The 21,312-nt window shown below is 34.8% G+C and overlaps 1 protein-coding gene across 28 annotated transcripts in view; it reads left to right on the top strand.

Annotated features, from left to right (window-relative positions):
- Window positions 1–346: 346 nt before the first annotated feature.
- The window catches only part of LOC115974288 (putative disease resistance RPP13-like protein 1), a 33,114-nt gene continuing 12,148 nt past the window's right edge, over window positions 347–21,312 (top strand). For 5 of the 28 annotated variants that reach the window (XM_031094738.1, XM_031094720.1, XM_031094668.1 and 2 more), the window contains exons 1-20: window positions 347–879; window positions 2,637–6,393; window positions 6,592–6,771; window positions 6,866–6,898; window positions 8,138–8,262; window positions 8,531–8,653; window positions 9,079–9,517; window positions 9,721–9,900; window positions 9,996–10,028; window positions 11,224–11,312; window positions 12,065–12,185; window positions 12,458–12,582; window positions 13,163–13,488; window positions 14,425–15,627; window positions 15,839–15,971; window positions 17,016–17,141; window positions 18,589–18,898; window positions 19,402–19,755; window positions 19,962–20,100; window positions 20,665–20,750. In XM_031094738.1, the coding sequence (XP_030950598.1) occupies window positions 557–879; window positions 2,637–6,393; window positions 6,592–6,633 (4,122 nt within the window). In that variant the 5' untranslated portion in view covers window positions 347–556 and the 3' untranslated portion in view covers window positions 6,634–6,771; window positions 6,866–6,898; window positions 8,138–8,262; ... (13 more) ...; window positions 19,962–20,100; window positions 20,665–20,750. Of the gene's footprint in view, window positions 880–2,636; window positions 6,394–6,591; window positions 6,772–6,865; window positions 6,899–7,746; window positions 7,867–8,137; window positions 8,263–8,530; window positions 8,654–9,078; window positions 9,518–9,720; window positions 9,901–9,995; window positions 10,029–11,223; window positions 11,313–12,064; window positions 12,186–12,457; window positions 12,583–13,162; window positions 13,758–14,424; window positions 15,628–15,838; window positions 15,972–17,015; window positions 17,142–17,410; window positions 17,549–18,588; window positions 18,899–19,401; window positions 19,756–19,961; window positions 20,101–20,664; window positions 20,751–21,312 lie in introns of those variants that run through there. The other 23 variants (XM_031094683.1, XM_031094660.1, XM_031094617.1 and 20 more) reach the window with 23 other exon arrangements.

The following is a 21,312-nucleotide window of genomic DNA, read 5'->3' as shown; positions in this document are numbered from 1 at the left end:
TTTAATTTTTTTTTTCTTCTCTTCTATTTTACTCAATATTGAAATTCAACCACATCCTCCTTATCATTAAATTATTTATATTTTCTCTCTCTCTTTTTGTTTAAAAAAATAAAAAATGTTATTTTTTATTGTGCTTATCAAATTTACTCATTTTTTTTTAACATTTACACTTTCTCCAACCTTTCTCCTTCTCTTTACATTTTCATCTCCCCAAACATTCTACCTTGATATCACTCTTCCTTTTATCTTCCTTTATTTTGTTTCTTTTTATTATCATCCTCTTAGTATAAATTTGTCATTCACTCTTCCATTCTTTACATAATTTTCTCTCACAAAAATGTGGTTATTTCCTACTCTTTCTCCCTCAAATTTTTGGTGGATTTTTATTTTTATTTTTCTTGCATCTCTAATCTAATGGCTAGAACTGCATCTACTTAAATGTGGTATAAGAACTAAGAACTGCACAGGCTTTCACACCACAAGCAAAAACCAATCTCTTTTAGTTTCCTGGAGTTACTCACTTTGTCAATTTATTTCCATTGCAAAAAGGAAAATCATGGCTGCTGCCCTAGTAGGAGGAGCATTTCTGTCTGCAACCCTTCAAGTGTTATTTGACAGGATGGCATCTCAGGAGGTCGTGAAGTTCATCCGGGGAAGAAAAGTCTCTGCTACACTACTAACAAAGCTGAAGACATGGTGTCTTACCCTCAGCAAAGTGCTCAATGACGCAGAGGAAAAGGAAACCACAGACACAATTGTCAAAGAATGGCTTGATGAGCTGAAGGATGCTCTCTATCACGCAGAGGACCTTTTGGATGAGATCGCTACTGAAGCTTTGCGGTGCCAAGTGGAAGCTGATTTTGTAACCTCTACGAGTAAGTAAGTAACTTCATCTCTACTTCATTTGATCAGTTTGGGAGAAAACTAGAATCAAAGATACTAGAAGTCGTAGATAAGCTGGAAAATCTAGCTTTACAAATAAATGCTAAAGGTCTGAGAGAAGGTGTTGAAGGGAGATCTTCCCAAAGAGTGCCCACAACTTCTCTGGTAGATCCAGAGACTATAATTTACGGTAGGGATGATGATGAAAAGGCAATAGTCAACTTCCTGCTCTCAAACGATGTAGCAAGCAACAACCACTCAACTGGTGTGATTCCCATTGTGGGCATGGGTGGGGTTGGAAAGACAACCCTTGCTCGGCAAATCTACAACAACCAAAAAATCATAGAACATTTCAGCCTTAAAGCATAGGTTTGTGTTTCAGAAGAATTTGACGTTCCTAAGATAACCAAAAAAATTCTTCTTGAGGCTGTCAGTCCACAAAAACATTATAACACTTACTTCAATAAGATCCAAACTGAAACTATTGAGATTTTTGCTACTGGTGCGAATGTCTCCATGTAGTCAATTACATAAGTTTGAGTATACCCTTTGGCGACTAGTCTAGTTTTGAATCGTTCAATGGTTCCATTTGCCATGTATTTGACTGTGAAAACCCACCTACATACAGAGGAAAAGTCAAAAGAGAGAGGAAAAAAAAAAAAAAAAAAAAGCCAGAGATGTTAAAAAAGGTGGGGCAGTTTTGTCCAAATATTTTCCCCACTTTTCAATCCAATTTTCTCTCCAATTTGGAGAGATTGTATTTTGAAGGGGGAGGAGAGAAAACTTGTGGGTCCCACCACTTTTCTCTCCCCCTCCTCTCAACCAGACAGGCATTCTTCACATCAAATTAGTGCAATGGCCAATCAAGATTCACTGTCAAGGATATATGAATACGGACAACATTGATTTTTGCTACTGGTGCGAATGTCTCCATGTAGTCAATTCCATAAGTTTGAGTGTACCCCTTGGCGACTAGTGTAGCTTTGAATCGTTCAATGGTTCTATCTGCCTTGTATTTGACTGTGAAAACCCACCTACATACAAAGGAAAAGTCAAAAAAAAAAAAAAAAGAGCCAGAAACGCTAAAAGAGGTGGGGGTAGTTTTGTTAAAATATTTTTCCCAATTTTCACTCCAATTTGGAGAGATTGTATTTTGAAAGGGGATGAGAGAAAACTTGTGGACCCCATCATTTTTCTCTTCCCCTCCTCCTCTCAACCAAACATGCATTCTTCACATTAAATTGGTGCAATGGCCAGTCAAGATTCACCGCCAAGGATATAAGAATACGGACAATATAGATTTTTGCTACTGGTGCGAATGTCTCCATGTAGTCAATTCCATAAGTTTGAGTGTACTCCTTAGCAACTAGTCTAGTTTTGAATCGTTCAATAGTTCCATTTGCCTAGAATTTGACCGTGAAAAACCACCTACATCCAACAGGTTTCTTTCCTTTAGGCAGCTCAACAACTTTCCAAGTTGAGTTCTTTCGAAGTGACTTCATTTCTTCATTCATAGCTTCCTTCCTAGCTTCCTTCCATCCTCCTTGTTTTCATCCCAACCAAACATACCCTAAATGTGTTATAAGAACTAAGAACTGCACAGGCTTTCACACCACAAGCAAAAACCAATCTCTTTTAGTTTCCTGGAGTTACTCACTTTGTCAATTTATTTCCATTGCAAAAAAGAAAATCATGGCTGCTGCCCTAGTAGGAGGAGCATTTCTGTCTGCAACCCTTCAAGTGTTATTTGACAGGATGGCATCTCAGGAGGTCGTGAAGTTCATCCGAGGAAGAAAAGTCCCTGCTACACTACTAACAAAGCTGAAGACATGGTGTCTTACCCTCAACAAAGTGCTCAATGACGCAGAGGAAAAGGAAATCACAGACACAAATGTCAAAGAGTGGGTTGATGAGCTTAAGGATGCTGTCTGTCACGCAGAGGACCTTTTGGATGAGATCGCTACTGAAGCTTTGCGGTGCCAAGTGGAAGCTGATTTTGTAACCCGTACGAGTAAGGTACGTAACTTCATCTCTACTTCATTTGATCAGTTTGGGAGAAAACTAGAATCAAAGATACAAGTAGTCGTAGATAAGCTGGAAAATCTAGATTCACAAATAAATGCTATAGGTCTGAGAGAAGGTGTTGAAGGGAGATCTTCCCAAAGAGTGCCCACAACTTCTCTGGTAGATCCAGAAACTATAATTTACGGTAGGGATGATGATGAAAAGGCAATAGTCAACTTGCTGCTCTCAAACGATGTAGCAAGCAACAACCACTCAACTGGTGTGATTCCCATTGTGGGCATGGGTGGGGTTGGAAAGACAACCCTTGCTCGGCAAATCTACAACAACCAAAAAATTATAGAACATTTCAGCCTTAAAGCATGGGTTTGTGTTTCAGAAGAATTTGACGTTCCTAAGATAACTAAAAAAATTCTTGAGGCTGTCAGTCCACAAAAACATGATCACACTGACTTCAATAAGATCCAAACTGAATTGAAGAATTATTTGATGGGAAAGAAATGTTTACTGATTCTTGATGATGTATGGAATGAAAATTATGATGATTGGGCTCTCTTGAGTATTCCCTTTAAATATGGAACATCGGGAAGTAGAATTATTGTGACAACACGCAACAGAAGTGTTGCATTGATCATGCGCCCTATTCAAATTTTTAATCTTAATAAATTATCAGAAGAAGATTGTTGGCTATTATTTGCAAATCATGCCTTTGAAAATGGAAAATCTAATGCATATCCTGAATTAGAAAGAATTGGTGAAGAAATCATTAAGAAGTGTGACGGTCTGCCATTGGCAGCAAAAGCACTTGGTTGTCTATTGCACTCTAAATTAGATGTAGAGGAATGGAATAAAATTTTGAAAAGCGAAATTTGGAGTCTGCCTAACGATGGGGGTAATGTTCTTCCAGCTTTAAGATTAAGTTACAATTACCTACCCTCACATTTAAAGCGATGTTTTGCATATTGTTCGATCTTCCCAAAGAATTATCTATTCAAAATGGAAGAACTTGTTCAGTTGTGGATGGGAGAGGGCTTCTTGCAACAACACAACAAGAATGAAGAAATGGAAGATATAGGTGCTGAGTACTTCCTTGATTTAGTATCAAGGTCACTTTTACAACGATCAAATGGAAGCAAATTGTGCTTTCTAATGCATGACCTAGTCCATGATTTAGCTAAATCTGTATCTGGCAAATTTTGTTTTAGATCAGAAGGGGATAACACAAACAAAATTATAGAAAAAACTCGTCATTTTTCCTACTTAAGAACCACGTATGACATCCCAGAGAAGTTTACGGCTTTGTGCAAAGCTAAAAATTTACGCACCTTCATTGCGTTAGAAATGAAAAAAGAAGACAAAGATGAAGATAATAAGGTTTTGAAGTTCTACTTAACAAAAAAGGTACAACATGATCTATTATTGACACTAAGATTCTTACGTGTGCTCTCTCTTTCACATTATTGTAATATAGAGTTGCCAGAGTTAATTGGAGATTTCAAACATCTACGCTATTTAGATGTCTCTTTTACTGGGATTGAGAAATTGCCTAAGTCTACATGTATGTTGCCCAACTTACAAACGTTGAATTTATCAGGATGCAAATTTCTAGTTAAGTTGCCAAGAAATATGAGAAATCTCATTAATTTGCGTCATCTTTATATTAGTGGAACTAGCATTAAAAATATGCCAATACATATGGGTCGGTTACAATGTCTTCAGACTTTGACCAAATTTGTTGTCGGCAAGGACATTGGATTCCGAATTGAAGAGTTAGGAAAACTTTCAAATCTTCGAGGAGTCATTGTGATATCGAATCTCCAGAATGTGATAAACTCAACTAATGCTTTGGAAGCAAAGTTGAAGGATAAGGAGCACCTTAAGGAGCTAACATTGGAGTGGGATGCTGCCAATGATGTTATTTCTCGAAGTGAAAGAGACGTACTCAACAATCTGCAGCCTCATACGAGCTTAACAATGCTTGTTATCAAGAATTACAATGACACAAGCTTTCCAAATTGGGTTGGAGATAGTTCATTTTCAAATATAACAGTTGTTCATCTAAACTCTTGTAGAAATTGCTCTAGTTTGCCATCACTTGGACAACTCCCCTCTCTTCTTGACCTCTTCGTTTTTGGGTTTGATGAAGTTGTTACTGTGGATGCTAACTTTTATGGTAGCGGTTCTTATACTGCTACACCATTTCAATCACTGAAAATATTGAGATTTAAGGCAATGTCGAAGTGGGAGGAATGGTCTCCTTATCACAAAGAAGGCAAAGATGAAGAAGCTTTTCCGAGTCTCCAAGAGCTTTATCTTGAAAAATGTCCAAAACTAAGTGGAAGCTTGCCCAAGCACCTACCTTCTTTAACCGAACTTGGGATTGAGGAATGTGAACAGCTTGAGACTTCTCTCCCTACTGCTCCTTTTATTCGTAAATTAGTAGTAAGGAATTGTAATGTTGAGTTGTTGAAAAAATTGCCACCCACGTTGCACGACCTCACAATAATCGGATTCGAAAACCTGGAGTCTCTGCCAGAGGGAGTGATGGACCACAACCACTCTGTTGAAAGGTTATTTATCTCTGAATTTCCTGTGCTCAAGTCTCTTCCTCGTGGTGGTCTATCCAGTCCCACTACACTAAAATATCTTTTTATCCGTAATTGTAAGGAATTGGAATTCCCGATGTACCCCTGCTATTCTTCCCTTGTCGGACTGATTATAGAATATAGCTGTAATCCTCTGAAGTCATTTCCATTGGACATCTTCCCGAAGCTTCGTTATCTCATAATCGAAGGGTGTAGGAACATGGAGTCCCTTTCAGTTTCGGAGGGACATCACCTAACTGATCTCCTACGGTTGAAAATAAAAAATTGCCCTCATTTTGTAGCTTTTCCCAGTGGAGGATTGTCGGCCCCCAATCTCTCAGAATTAGAAGTCAGTAATTGCTCTCTTCTCAATTCACTCCCAGAAAACATGCACGCGTTTCTCCCGTCTCTTCAATTTTTGGATATCATTAATTGTCCACAAATTGAGTCTTTTCCGAAAGGTGGTCTGTCATCCAATCTAATTTCTTTAAGAATCAGCGACTGCAAAAAACTAATTTGCAATAGAATGGAGTGGGGCTTGCAAAGACTGCAGTCTCTTAAAAGATTAGCATTCATAAATTATGATCATGATTGCTGGGATGTGGAGTCCTTTCCGGAGGAGTATTTACTGCCCACAACTGTTACCCATCTTTACATCACTGGATTTGGAAATTTGAGAACGTTGGACAACAACGGGTTTCAACACCTTAACTCTCTTCAATATTTGTCCTTGGAAGACTGCCCGAAGCTCAAGCACATGCCAGAAGAGGGGCTGCCTGTCACAATCTCGAACGTAAAGATCATTACATGTCCTTTGTTGACGAAACGATTACAAAGGAAGAAGGGAAAAGAGTGGAGCAACATTGCTCACACCCCCTTCATAGAAATCATTGAGCGCAATCAGGTATTCATTTTACTTGCCCCGCTCTTGATTTTACTTGCATTCTTTTTAATTTATTTATTGGCTTTTTTTTCTTTTTTTTTCTATAAATTGTCTATTAATTATATATGAATGAAAAAATACTACTAATCATAAACGATTTCTTTGACTCTTGTTAATTCTTTGTCTGATTCGCTTTTTTACAATGTTGGGCTCATGAAGTTGTCCATCGATGGTGAATCGAGAAGAACATTTCTCTCTTGATTTCTGTGAAGAAGCTGCCAAAAGTATGACAGGATTCATGCTCAGTTACCTGTTCTTTGTTAAACAAATGCTTTCAAAGTGAAAATGGAAAAGTGCGCAACTCAAAATTCATGCATTGCTGCCTGTTCTAGCGAACCAGTTAAGTACCCATATGATTTAATGATTTGCTCAATTAGAAAATAAGAAAAATTTCTTGAACATTTGTTAAATGATGTTTATTTGACTGATGTAGATCCCCTGTATGCAAGGTTAATTTCACCACTTGGTAAGATTCTTCTTTTACCCAAATGCTTCATGATTGGTGTCCATTTGGTTTTGAAAGCATGATTTTTAAAATCTTAATTGAGGGTTTGGTAAAATCTGTGATAAGTGTTGTTGCTGTGAAAATCTGTCGTACGAAAAAACAATTTTCTTTAAAAGTGGCAATTTTAAAAAACACCCCCTCCCCATGGCTCACAATTTGAGGATGCAGATATTCCCTAGTTTTAAAATGCATTTTTCTTAAAAAAACAAAAAAGCAAAAAAACAAAACAAAACAAAACAAAAAACAAAAAACAAAAGCCAAAGGCCAATATTTATTTATTATTATTTTCCTTTTTCTTGAAAAAAATCACAAGGCCAAAGGGGGCTCTTGATGACAAATAGATTTATTTAATTAAATTTATAGTATAGGGCGTAATTCTCAAATTTTCCCTGTGAAATATGCAGTCGACCTTAATTTCATGAAAAATTTGTTGCTATTGGAAAGTAGGGTAGAATTGACAAAAAAATATATATATATATTGAGAAAGGAAAGCGCCAATAACAATTTGTGAGAGGAATATTTAGATTGAGCAATGCAGGTCAGTGTTTCACTGTGATTCTGGTTGCCATCCTTTTATTCATTATTGTTTTAAATGGGAAATTAAATAGAATTTACCATATATGAAAGAAATTGGAATTGAAAACGTTAAACGTTTTCAGAATGTTTTTTTGCTTTTCAAGATTCAAGTAATGAAATCTCTCAGATGAAATCAATGTTGAATACATGTGACTAAGGAGTCCAAATAGATTTATCTAATCAAATTTGTTGTATAGTGAGTAGTTCTCACATTTGCCCTGTGAAATATGTAGACGACCTTAGTTTCTTGAAAACTCTGGCCATTGGAAGTAGTGCAGAATTGATAAAAAATTTGAGAATGGAAAGTGCCAATGACTATTTATGGGTGGCAATGTTTAGATTGAGAAATGCAGGTCACTGTTTCACTATGATTTTGATTTCCATCCTTTTATTCATTATTGTGTTAAATGAGAAATCAAACAAAATTTACCATATATGAAGAAATTGGAATTGGAAACGTTAAACATTTTCAGGATTTTTTCTGCTTTTCAAGATTCAATTAATGAAATCTCTTAGATGAGATCAGTGTTGAATACACATGTGACTAAAGAGTCTAAACAGATTCATTTAATCAAATTTGTAGTATTAAGAGTAATTCTCACATTTGCCTTGTCAAATATGCAGACGACCTTAGTTTCTTGAAAGCTCCATGGCTGTTGGAAAGTAAGGCTAAACTAATAAAAGAAAATTCAGAATGGAAAGCGCTTGTGACTATTTCTGGGTGGCAATGTTTTGATTGAACAATGCAGGTCAGTGTTTCAATGTGATTCTAATTGCCATCCTTTTATTCATTATTGTTTTAAATGTGATGAGAAATTTAAAAAAAATTACCATATATGAAAGAAATTGGAGTTGAAAACGTATATTTTTAGGATTTTTTTTGCTTTTCAAGATTCAAGTAATGAAAACTCAAGATCACTATTGGATACACATATGACTAAGGAGTTTAAAAAGATTCATTTAATCAAATTTATAGTATAAAGAGTAATTCTCACATTTGTCCTATGAAATATGCAGATGACCTTAGTTTCTTGGATACTCCATGACTGTCAGAAAGTACGGCAGAATTGATAAAAAAATTTAAAATGGAAAGCGCCAAAGACTATTTTTGGGAGGCAATATTTTGATTGAGCAATGCAAGTCAGTGTTTCATTTTGATTATAATTGCTACCCTTTTATTCATTATTGTTTTAAATGGGAAATTAAACAAAATTTACCATATATGAAAGAAATTGGAATTGAAAACGTTGAATGTTTGAAAGTAGATTTTCATCATTTAGAGTAAATTTATTACAAGGAAAAGTTGAAGCATTTAAGAAAGTGAAAGAGAGCTTTTTAATTTTTAAGGTGGAGTTAGAATAGTAGCTCAATCTTTTAGAATTTCATGCTTTGTCCTACATAAAGGATATATATATCTCTAGTTTTCATTTTTCTGATAATGCATTCTGTTTATCAAAACATAAGGATATATATTACCACATAGAGAAGGATATTTTGTATATCTTACGTTCCCTAGTTTAATTCAAGTTACATCATCTGATGCCACAAACTACCTGTGGTTGCAGATTGGCTGGCTAAGACTACCTCTCTTTTACATTTTGGAATTGACATGAAGCCTTTCCTGAGGATATGTCTACTTTGGGTTATTACCTCTCTGTGGGTGCAGATTGTCTTCCTAACTCCAGGCAGCTCAAAAGACTCAGCATGTCATTGCTCCTTCTATCCTTTTTGTCCACACTAGTAGGATTTGGAAATTTGAGAACATTGGACAACGAGGGGTTTCAACACCTTACCTCTCTTCAATATTTGTCCTTGGAAGACTGCCCGAAGCTCAAGCACATGCCAGGAGAGGGGCTGCCTGTCACAATCTCGAACGTAAAGATCATTACATGTCCTTTGTTGACGAAATGATTGCGAAGGAAAAAGGGAAAAGAGTGGCGCAACATTGCTCACACCCCCTTCATAGAAATCATTGAGCGCAACACATCAAATAAAGCAAATCAGGTATTCGTTTACTTGCCCCGCTCTTGATTTTACTTGCATTCTTTTTAATTAATTAATTAATTTATTTATTTTATTATTTTTTTTCCTATAAATTGTCTATTAATTATATATGAATGAAAAAATACTACTAATAATGAACGATTTCTTTGACTCTTGTTAATTCTTTGTCTGATTCGCTTTTTTACAATGTTGGGCTCATGAAGTTGTCCATCAATGGTGAATCGATAAGAACATTTCTCTCTTGATTTCTGTGAAGAAGCTGCCAAAAGTATGACAGGATTCATGCTCAGTTACCTGTTCTTTGTTACAAAAATGCTTTCAAAGTGAAAATGGAAAAGTGCGCAACTCATACTTCATGCATTGCTACCTGTTCTAGCGAACCAGTTAAGTACCCATATGATTTAATGATTTGCTTAATTAGAAAATAAGAAAAATTGCTTGAACATTTGTTAAATTGATGTTTATTTGACTGATGTAGATCCCCTCTATGCAAGGTTAATTTCACCACTTGGTAAGGTTCATCTTTTACCCAAATGCTTGATGATTGGTGTCCATTTGGTTTTGAAAGCATGATTTTTAAAATCTTAATTGGGGGTTTGGTAAAATCTGTGAAAAGTGTTGCTGCTGTGAAAATCTGTAGTATGAAAAAACAATTTTCTTTAAAAGTGCCAATTTTAAAAAACACCCACTCCCCATGGCTCACAATTTGAGGAAGCAGATATTCCCTAGTTTTAAAATGCAATTTTCTTTAAAAAAAACAAAAACAAAAAAAAAAAACAGAAGCCAAAGGCCTATATTTTATTATTATTATGTTCCTTTTTCTTGAAAAAAATCACAAGGCCAAAGGGGCTCTTGATGACAAACAGATTTATTTAATCAAATTTATAGTATAGGGCATAATTCTCACATTTGCCCTTTGAAATATGCAAACAACCTTAATTTCATGAAAACTTTGTGGCTGTTGGAAAGTAGGGCAGAATTGATAAAAAAATTTTGAGAACAGAAAGCGCCAATAACTATTTGTGGGAGGAATATTTAGATTGAGCAATGCAGGTCAGTGTTTCAGTGTGATTTTTGTTGCCATCCTTTTATTCATTATTGTTTTAAATGGGAAATTAATTAGAATGGACCATATATGAAAGAAATTGGAATTAAAAAAGTTAAACGTTTTCAGAATTGTTTTTGCTTTTCAAAATTCAAGTAATGAAATCTCTTAGATGAAATCAATGTTGAATACACATGACTAAGAAGTCCAAACAGATTCATTTTATTGCATAGAGAGAAGTTCTCACATTTGCCCTATGAGAGATGCAGATGACCTTAGTTTCTTGAAAACTCTGGTTGTTGGAAGTAGTGCAGAATTGATAAAAAATTTGAGAATGGAAAGTGCCAGTGACTATTTGTGGGTGGCAATGTTTAGATTGAGAAATGTAGGTCACTGTTTCACTATGATTCTGATTGCCATCCTTTTATTCATTATTGTGTTAAATGGGAAATCAAACAAAATTTATCATATATGAAGAAATTGGAATTGGAAACATTAAACATTTTCAAGATTTTTTATGCTTGTCAAGATTCAATTAATGAAATCTCTTAGATGAGATCAGTGTTGAATACACATGTGACTAAAGAGTCTAAATAGATTCATTTAATCAAATTTATAGTATTGAAAAGTAATTCTCACATTTGCCTTGTCAAATATGCAGACGACCTTAGTTTCTTGAAAGCTTCATGGCTGTTGGAAAGTAAGGCTGAACTAATTTCTGGGTGGCAATGTTTTGATTGAACAATGCAGGTCAATTTTTCAATGTGACTCTGATTGCCATCCTTTATTCATTATTGTTTTAAATGTGATGAAAAATTAAACAAAATTTACCATGTACGAAAGAAATTGGAGTTGAAAATGTTAAACATTTTCAGGATTTTTTTTGCTTTTCAAGATTCAAGTAATGAAATCTCGAGATCACTGTTGAATACACATATGACTAAGGAGTCTAAAAAGATTCATTTAATCAAATTTATAGTATAAAGAGTAAGGGCCTATATGGTTTCGAGCTATTTTGGATTATATCACTTAAAACTCATAACTGAGTTATCAAAACACATGGGACCCACACAAATATTTTTGTTTGGCTTGATTTTCACATTGTGTTTCCATCGCTCAAAACTCAAAAAATTTTGAGTTAGAGTGATGGAAACAAGAAACAAGAAAGAATGGGATATGACTTGTCCCATCAATTAACGTCTCTCTCTAACCCGTTAGATTGAGCAATGCAGGTCAGTGTTTCACTGTGATTCTGGTTGCCAACTGTTTATTCGTTAATGTTTTAAATGGGAAATTAAATAGAATTTACCATATATGAAAGAAATTGGAATTGAAAATAATAAACGTTTTCAGAATATTTTTTGCTTTTCAAGATTCACGTAATGAAATCTCTTAGATGAAATCAGTGTTGACTACATGTGACTAAGGAGTCTAAACAAATTCATCTAATCAAATTTATTTTATAGAGAGTAGTTCTCATATTTGCCCTGTGAAATATGCAGATGACCTTAGTTTCTTGAAAACTCTGGCTGTTGGAAGTAGTGTAGAATTGATAAAAAAATTTGAGAATGGAAAGTGCCAGTGACTATTAGTGGGTGGCAATGTTTAGATTGAGAAATGCATGTTAGTGTTTCACTATGATTTTGATTGCCATCTTTTTATTCATTATTGTGTTAAATGGGAAATCAAATAGAATTTACCATATTTGGAAGAAATTGGAATTGAAAACGTTAAATATTTTCAGGATTTTTTCTGCTTTTCAAGATTCAATTAATGAAATCTCTTAGATGAGATCAATGTTGAATATACATGTCACTAAAGAGTCTAAACAGATTCATTTAATCAAATTTCTAGTATTGAGAGTAATTCTCACATTTGCCTTGTCAAATATGCAGACGACCTTAGTTTCTTGAAAACTCGGTGGCTGTTGGAAAGTAAGGCTGAACTGATAAAAGAAAATTGAGAATGGAAAGTGCCAATGACTATTTTTGGGTGGCAATGTTTTGATTGAACAATGCAGGTCAGTGTTTCAATTTGATTCTGATTGCCATCTTTTTATTTGTTATTGTTTTAAATGTGATGAGAAATTAAACAAAATTTACCATATACAAAAGAAATTGGAGTTGAAAACGTTAAACTTTTTCAAGATTTTTTTTGCTTTTCAAGATTCAAGTAATGAAATCTCGTGATCACTGTTGAATACACATATGACTAAGGAGTCTAAAAAGATTCATTTAATCAAATTTATAGTGTAGAGAGTAAGGGCTTGTTTGGTTTAGAGCTGTTTTGGATTATATCACTCAAAACTCATAATTTAGTTATCAAAACACGTGGGACCCACACAAATTTTTTTGTTTGGCTTGATTTTCACATTGTGTTTCCATCACTTAAAACTCAAAAATTTTGAGTTAGAGTGACGGAAACAAGAAAGAAGAAATAGGTGTTTTCAAATTTTGAGAATTGAGTTTCACTGGCATTTTTGTAAAATTAAGCAAAGAATGGGACCCACCATGTGACTTGTCCCTTTTAGTAACGTCTCTCTCCAATCCGTTCTTCTCTGTCACTTCTCCTTCTTCATTTTTTTTTTTTCTTTTACCCAGAGCTTTCTCTTCTCACTGAGTGAGAGAGTTGAACCAAAACTCATAGAGCTCTCTCTATAATCGGAAGCTTTGTCGGCGACAGGGGATTCGAGAAATGACGTCGGACTGAGCCCAGGCCGAATCGTGAGACATGTGAACCTCGAGATCGGAAGCTACGCCGACGATAAGGGATTCAAGAAATGACGACGGACTGAGCCCAGGCTAGATTGTGAGACACGCGGACCTTGAGATTGAAAGCTTCGCTGGCGACAGGGGATTCGAGAAACGATGTCGAACTGAGCCCAGGCCGGATCGTGAGACTCATGGACCTTGAGATCGTGAGACAGGTGGGTCGGAGCTCCATTTCTTGGCTTCAGTTTTTTTTGCTCTGTGTTCTTCTTCTTCTTGTTTGGCAATGTGGGATTTGGTTGTGGGTTTCCTGTGCATTCTTTTGGGAGAAGTAAAGAAGAAGATGGGCTTCCACGGAGAAGTAATGAGATGCGGGTAGCAACAGTAGGCGACACCAGTGATGGGGTCCATGATTTTGGGGAAACGTTGTAGAGATACGTAACTGAGAACTGAGTCCAAACATGTGTTTTGCAATTTTTAAGTGAAGGTGAGGTTTGAGTACGGAGTTATGAGTTATGAGTTTGAGTTATGGGTTTTGAAAATTGAGACACCTTTAAACCAAACGGGCCCTAATTCTCACATTTGTCCTGTGAAATATGTAAACAACCTAAGTTTCTTGGATACTCCATGACCGTCTATAAGTAGGGCAGAATTGATAAAAAAAAAATTAAATGGAAACTGCCAATGACTATTTTTGGGAGGCAACGTTTTGATTGAGTAATGCAGGTTAGTGTTGCATTGTGATTCTAATTGCCACCCTTTTATTCATTATTGTTTTAAATGGGAAATAAGACAGAATTTACCATATTTATATGAAAGATATTGAAATTGAAAACATTAAACATTCGAAAGTAGACATTCATCATTTAGAGTAAATTTATTGCCAGGAAAAGTTGAAGTAGTTAAGAAAGTGAAAGGGAGCTTTTTAATTTTTAAGGCGGAGTTTAGATTAGTAGCTCAATCTTATAGAATTTAATGCTTTGTCCTCCACAAAGGATATATATCTCTAGTTTTCATTTTTCTGATAATGCATTCTGTTTATCAAAACATAAGGATATATATTACCACATAGAGAAGGATATTTTGTATTTATTATGTTCCCACGTTTAATTCAAGTTACATCATCTGATGCCACAAACTACTTGTTGTTGCAGATTGGCTGGCTAAGGCTACCTCATTTTACATTTTGGAATTGACATGAAGCCTCTCCAGAGGATATGTCTACTTTGGGTTATTACCTCTCTGTGGGTGCAGATTGTCTTCCTAACTCTAGACAGCTCAAAAGACTCAGCATGTCATTGCTCCTTCTGTCCTTTTTATCCACAACAGTAGGATCTGCCCAACTCCTTTCTTACCATCAAGAACATAAAATTTAACTATGCTAAGACAAGGGTCCAGAGGCACAGAGAGTGGAAAACCAGCTGCTAGTTCAATATTGCTTAGGTTAAGGCTCACTGACTACACTATAAAATCTTCAAAGGTATCTTTAAATGTATGCCATGTCACTCTTCCCTTCAGTCTTTTGTCATATTTGATAGATATAATTCTCTATCATCATTTGGTTTGGATATCTTTCCAAAGTTTTTTAGTCTCAAAATCAACATGTGTAGCAACATCAAGTCTCTCTCTATTTGGGAGGGACATGAACTTGTTATCCTAGCTTTTGAAATCAAGGAGTGCCTTAATTTTGCAAATTCTCCCAGTGGGGGATTGCCAGCTCCCAACCTTTCACTGTTGAAAGTCCATGATTGCCTTCATCTCAAGTCACTTCTTGAAAATATGGATACGTGCCTCCCATCTCTTCAAATTTTGGATATCGCAAACTGCTAACAAGTTGAGTCTTTTCCAGAAGGAGGTTTGCCAACCAATATGAATTGTCTTGCCATCGATGCTTTTGAGAAACTCATTGCCAATAGGAAGCAGTGGGGTTTGCAAAGACTGCACTCTCTTAATCAATTATTATTGTCTTCGTATAAAAAAAAAAAAATTAATTATTGTCTTGTGATGATTGTAGGGAAGAGAAGTGCTTTCCTGAGGAGGATGTCCACAAGTTTTAGCACTCTTTTTATAAAGGAATTTCAAAATCTAAGATCCCTAGACAAGTAGGGCCTTCAACTCATTACCTCTCTTCAACTATTGTCTATCTTAGTATTTATCAAAAGAACTATTGTCTGTCTCAGACGCCTCAGACTAAAGCAGATGCCAGTAGATGGGATTTCTTGACAAAACAATACCAAAAAAAGAAAGAATAAATGTGTAGTGCAATATTTCTTGCATCTGTATTAAACTATTTAATGATGAAGTCTCATTATTTGAGCCAAAAGTGTAGACGAGATCAAATCCCACTTCACAATAAGGTACTTGTTCCACTCAACCCTCTAAGCCTCCATTTGATTTTATTTATGCTTCTTTCTAACTTTTTTTATGGATAAATAAATTTGAAAATTTTGTTAAAATATGATAAAAAGATGGAAAAATAAAAGGATTTCTTCTAAGATTGTTAGTCCAAAGCTGGAGTTCTTAAGTTTTTATGGGTTCTTTTGTAAAATTATTTCCATTTGTCAATAGCAAGTGCCACAAAAAGCTTGGTCAAACACATGCCAGAAGAGCAGTTAACAAAAAAAATTGCCTAGGAAGAAGGGAGAATATTGGCAAAAGATTGGTCACATCTGCTGCAAAAAAAATGGATGCCTTAAGTCAGGTGTTTATTTTATTATACTTGAGCAACTAAGTTTCAATCTTTTTTTTATTTATATTTCTTTTTAATTGTACAACAGAATATATATATATATATATATACATACAACCAATTGTTTGTAATTGAAATTGAAAATATAAAACATTCTCTTGAATTTTTGAAAATCATAGAATGTCCACAGCTTAGTCTTTTCTAGAAGGTGACCTGCCATCCAATCTAATTTCTTTAGCAATCGACGATAGCAAAAAACTTATTTCCACTAGAGTGGAGTGGGGTTTGCAAAGACTGCGGTCTCTTGAATAATTAGGATTTTCTAAATAGTGATCTTGATTGCTGGGATGAGGAGTCCTTTCTAGACAAGTATTTCAGTTTCTCTTCTTTTTGCCATTTTGCCTTCCTATTTTTCTTTTGGAGGTGTAGATGAAACATATCTAGCTACCTTGTTCTCAACTATGTCACAACTGGATTTGAAATTTTTACCAGGAAAGAGTACCATGAATTTTTATTTATTTATTTATTTTTGCTATGTCACTCTAGTATTGGATTCAGTGTTAAATACACATATGACTTAGGAGTCTAAACAGATTCATTTAATCAAATTTATAGTTTAGAGAGTAATTCTCACATATGTCCTGTGAAATATGTAGACAACCTTAGTTTCTTGGAAACTTCGTGACTGTTGGAAAGTAGGGTAGAATTGATTAAAAAAATTGAGAGTAGAAAGTGCCAATGACTATTTGTGGGAGGTAATGTTTTGATTGAGCAATGCAGGTCAGGGTTTCATTGTGATTCAGATTGCCATCCTTTTATTCATTATTGCTTTAAATGGGAAATTAAACAAAATTTACCATATGTGAAAGGAGTTGGAATTGAAAATGTTAAACGTTTTCAGGATTTTTTTTTTTTTTCTTTTCAAGATAAAAATAAATGAAATCGCTTAGTTCAGATCACTGTTGAATGTAGGTGACTAAGGAGTGTAAACAGATTCATTTAATCAAATTTATAGTAGAAGGAGTAATTCTCACATTTACCTTGTGAAATATGCAGACGACCTTAGTTTCTTGGAAATTGCATGGCTATTGGAAAGTAGGGCAAAATTGATAGAAAACAATTTGAGAATGGAAAGTGCCAATGACTTTTTGTGGGAGGCAATGTTTTGATTGAGCAATGCAGGTCAGCGTTTCACTGTGATTTTGATTTCCGTCCTTTTATTCATTATTGTTTTAAATGGAAAATTTAACATAATTTACCATATATGAATGAAATTGGAATTGAAAATGTTAAACATTTTATGATTTTTTTTGCTTTTCAAGATTCAAGTAATGAAATCTTGTAGATGAGATCAGTGTTGAATACATGTGACTAAGGAGTCTAAATAGATTCATTTAATCAAATTTATGGTATAGGGAGTAATTCTCACATTTGCCTTGTAAAATATGCAGATGACCTTAGTTTCTTGAAAATTCCGTGGCTGTTGGAAAGGAGGGTAGGATTGATTAAAAAAAAAAAAGAAGAAAAAAAAGAATGGCAAGTGTCAGTGACTATTTTGTGGGAGGCAATGTTTTGATTGAGCGATGCATGTCAGTGTTTCACTATGATTATGATTGCCATCCTTTTATTCATTATTTTTTTAAATGTGAAATTAAACAGAATTTATCATATATGAAAGAAATTGGAATTGAAAACGTTAAATGTTTTCAGGATTTTGTTTGCTCTTCAAGATTCAAGTAATGAAATCTCTTAGATGAGATTAGTGTAGAATACACATGTGACTAAGGAGTCAATATCTATTTCCCCCTACCCCACCTCACTGTAAACATTGGCTTTGACCCAAAACATAAAAAGACCACCTACACCTACACCAAAAAAATTTCATTCATTACTGGAAATTTTGAATATATTCCTAGTTGCATACTTATATTTTCAATGATTTGTCGAGCCAATATAATTTCGTTACTAAGGATTCTATTTCACTGGCTTTTGGGTTCATTACAGTCCAACTAGGGATGTTCCATGATGTTGAATGATTCTCCATTTGTTGGTAGCTCATGGAAATAATATGTACTGGCTTAAATAATCACATGTGATCATATACGCTCTATAAATAGTTAATGAATTAAATGATTTTCTTGCCTAATTAAATGTTCTTGCCTAATTAAATTAATCGCAAACAATAAAAATCCATGTTGTATGGATCCTGCAAATTTTCAAAACACCGAATTTTTAAACACATCCTTTGTTGCTAAAAATAAGAATTCTTCAGTCCTTATCAAACATAATTCCTTTTTGCTGATTTTTATGACGTTTGAAAGTAGATATTCATCATTCGGAGTAAATTCATAACAAGGAAAAGTTGAAGCATTTAAGAAAGTGAAAGGGAGCTTTTTAATTTTTATGGTGGGGTTTAGATTAGTAGCTCAATCTTTTAGAATTTTATTTCTTTGGTCCTACGTAATGGATATGTATTTCTAGTTTTCATTTTTTCATAATGCTTTCTGCTTATCAAAACATAAAGGATATATATTACCACATAGAGAAGGATATTTTGTATATCTTATATATGTTCCTTAGTTTAATTCAAGTTACATCATCTGATGCTACAAACTACCTGTGAGTGCAGATTGGATGGCTAAGACTACCTCTCTTTACATTTTGGAATTTGCATTAAGCATCTCAAGATGATAGGTTTGCTTTTGGTTATTACCTCTCTGTGGGTGCAGATTGTCTTCCTAACTCTAGACAGCTCCAAAGGCTCAACATGTCACTACTCCTTCTGTCCTTTTTGTGCACACCAGTAGGATTTGCCCAACTCCCATCTTACCATCAACAACATTAACAAGGGGCCAGAGGTGTGGAGAGAGGGAAATCCAGCGGCTGGCCCTATATTGCTCAGGTTGAGGCTCACTGACTACACTAAAAAATCTTCAAAGGTATCTTTAAATGTAGGGAATTAAAATTTCCTTCATGCCCATGTCACTCTTCCCTTGATCCAATAGATATAATTCTCTATCATCATTTGGTTTGGATATCTTTCCAAAGTTTTGTAGTCCCAAAATCAACATGTGTGGCAACATCAAGTCTCTTTCAGTTTGGGAGGGACATGAACTTGTTATCCTAGCTTTGGAATCAAGGAATGCCTTAATTTTATAGATTCTCCCAGTGGGGGATTGCCAGCCCCCAACCTTACACTGTTAAAAGTTCATGATTGCCTATGTCTCAAGTCACTTTAAAACATGGATACGCTCCTCCCATCTCTTCAAATTTTGGATATCACAAATTGTCAACAAGTTGAGTCTTTTCTAGAACGTCTACCAACCAATATGAATTGTCTTGCCATCGATGCTTCTGAGAAACTCATTGCCAAAAGGAAGCAGTGGGGTTTGCAAAGATTGCCCTCTCTTAATCAATTATTATTGTCTTGTCATGACTGCAGGGAAGAGAAGTGCATTCCTGGAGAGGACTTCCACAAGTCTTAGCACTTTTCATATAAAGGAATTTCAAAATCTGAGATCCCTAGACAAGAAGGGCCTTCAACTCCTTACCTCTCTTCAAGTATTGTCTATCTCAAACTGCCCCAGACTAAAGTAGATGCTAGAAGATGGGATTTCTTGTTTCCATTCTAAGCTACAGTTTTGTCAATGTTTTGCCTAGATAAAAATTTTCCAAAAAAAAAAAAAAAAAAAAGGGTGGCGCAGGATTGCTCACATCTCTATCATACAAATCAATGATGAAGTCTCATTATCTGAGCCAAAAGTGTAGATGAGATCAAAAACCACTTGACAATAAGGTACTTGTTCCACTCAACCCTCTAAGCCTCCATTTGATTTTATTTATGCTTCTTACTTACGTTGTTTATGGATAATTAAATTTGAAAAATTGGTTAATCCAATAAAAAATGGAAAAAATAAAAGGATTTCTTCTAAGATTGTTAGTCCAAAGCTGGTGTTCTCTAGTTTTTATGGGTTCTTTTGTAAAATTATTTCCATTTGTCAGTAGTAAGTGCCACAAAAGGCTTGGTCAAATACATTCCAGAAGAGTAGTTAACAAAACAATTGCCAAGGAAGAAGGGAAAATAGGGGGGAAAGATTGGTCACATCTATTGCATAAAAATGGATGCCCAAACCCAAATCAGGTATTAATTCTACTTGAGCAGCTAAGTTTCAATCTTGATTTTACTTATATTTATTTTTAGTTGTACATCGGGAAAAAAAAAATTACAAACATACAACTGAATGTTTGAAATTGAAAATATAAAACATTCCCTTCAATTTTTGCAAATCATAAATTGTCCATAGCTTGAGTCTTTTCCAGAAGGTGGTCTGCTATCCAATCTAATTTCTTTAGCAATTGAGGACTGCAAAAAACTTACTTCCACTAGAATGGAGTGGGGTTCACAAAGACTACATCTCTTAAATAATTAGGATTCCTAATTAGTGATCCTGATTGCTGGGATATGGAGTCCTTTCTAGAGGAGTATTTCTATTTCTCTTCTTTTTGCTGTGTTTTCCTTTCTATTTTTCTTTTGGAGGTGTTGATGAAACATATCTAGCTACCTTGTTCTCGATTATGTCACAACTTGATTTGAAATTTTCATGAGGAAAGAGTCCCATAATTTTTTTTTTGTTTTTTGTGCGCTGTTATGTCACTATAGTATTAGATTCATATGACCACTGCAAAATTATGTTTCTCTCTACAGGGGATTTTCTAAACTCAAGTCTTTTGTGCACATTCTAGTCGGAAGGGGGCTTTCAGCATTGTCCATTTCTTATATATTAAGTTCAGGTAATTTTGAAATTATAAAGACGTCAAGTATTTTTGTTTCTTATTTGATGATTGATACTTTCTTTTAACAATTTAAACATATTTTGTGCTTGATGTAAAATAGTGTAGAAAAATAAGGATAAGAATGCAGGGATAAACAAAAAACCCTAGGCTTCACCACATAGAATCAATGTAGAAACCTTAAGCATCACAACCTAACACAAGTTATTAACCAAACACATGAAAGTTAAGGACCGGGGGGAGGGGGGGGGGGGGTTTGGTGCCTAACACCTTCCCATCCCTAGGTGAAGCAGATCACCCATCTCTAGTTTTTTATATGCCTTAGCCCTCAAATAAGTGACCCACTCAATTTTACTATCAATTTCACTAATATGTTGATATGTGCTGAAGTTAATGGTGAATACTTTGTGCTCACTTTTGTTTACTTGAACCCACTTTTCTATCATTCACAATTACACACATAAACATACTGTGATCTGATACCAAAAAGAAATACAAAGTTCACGTCTGTATGTGAAAAATGTGTTCTTCAACAAACCATCAATATGTTAAAAACTCTTGG

This window comes from Quercus lobata, chromosome 1 (assembly GCF_001633185.2).
Source record: "Quercus lobata isolate SW786 chromosome 1, ValleyOak3.0 Primary Assembly, whole genome shotgun sequence".
NCBI classification, from domain to species: domain Eukaryota; kingdom Viridiplantae; phylum Streptophyta; class Magnoliopsida; order Fagales; family Fagaceae; genus Quercus; species Quercus lobata.
This window is presented reverse-complemented; position numbering and strand designations above follow the sequence as displayed.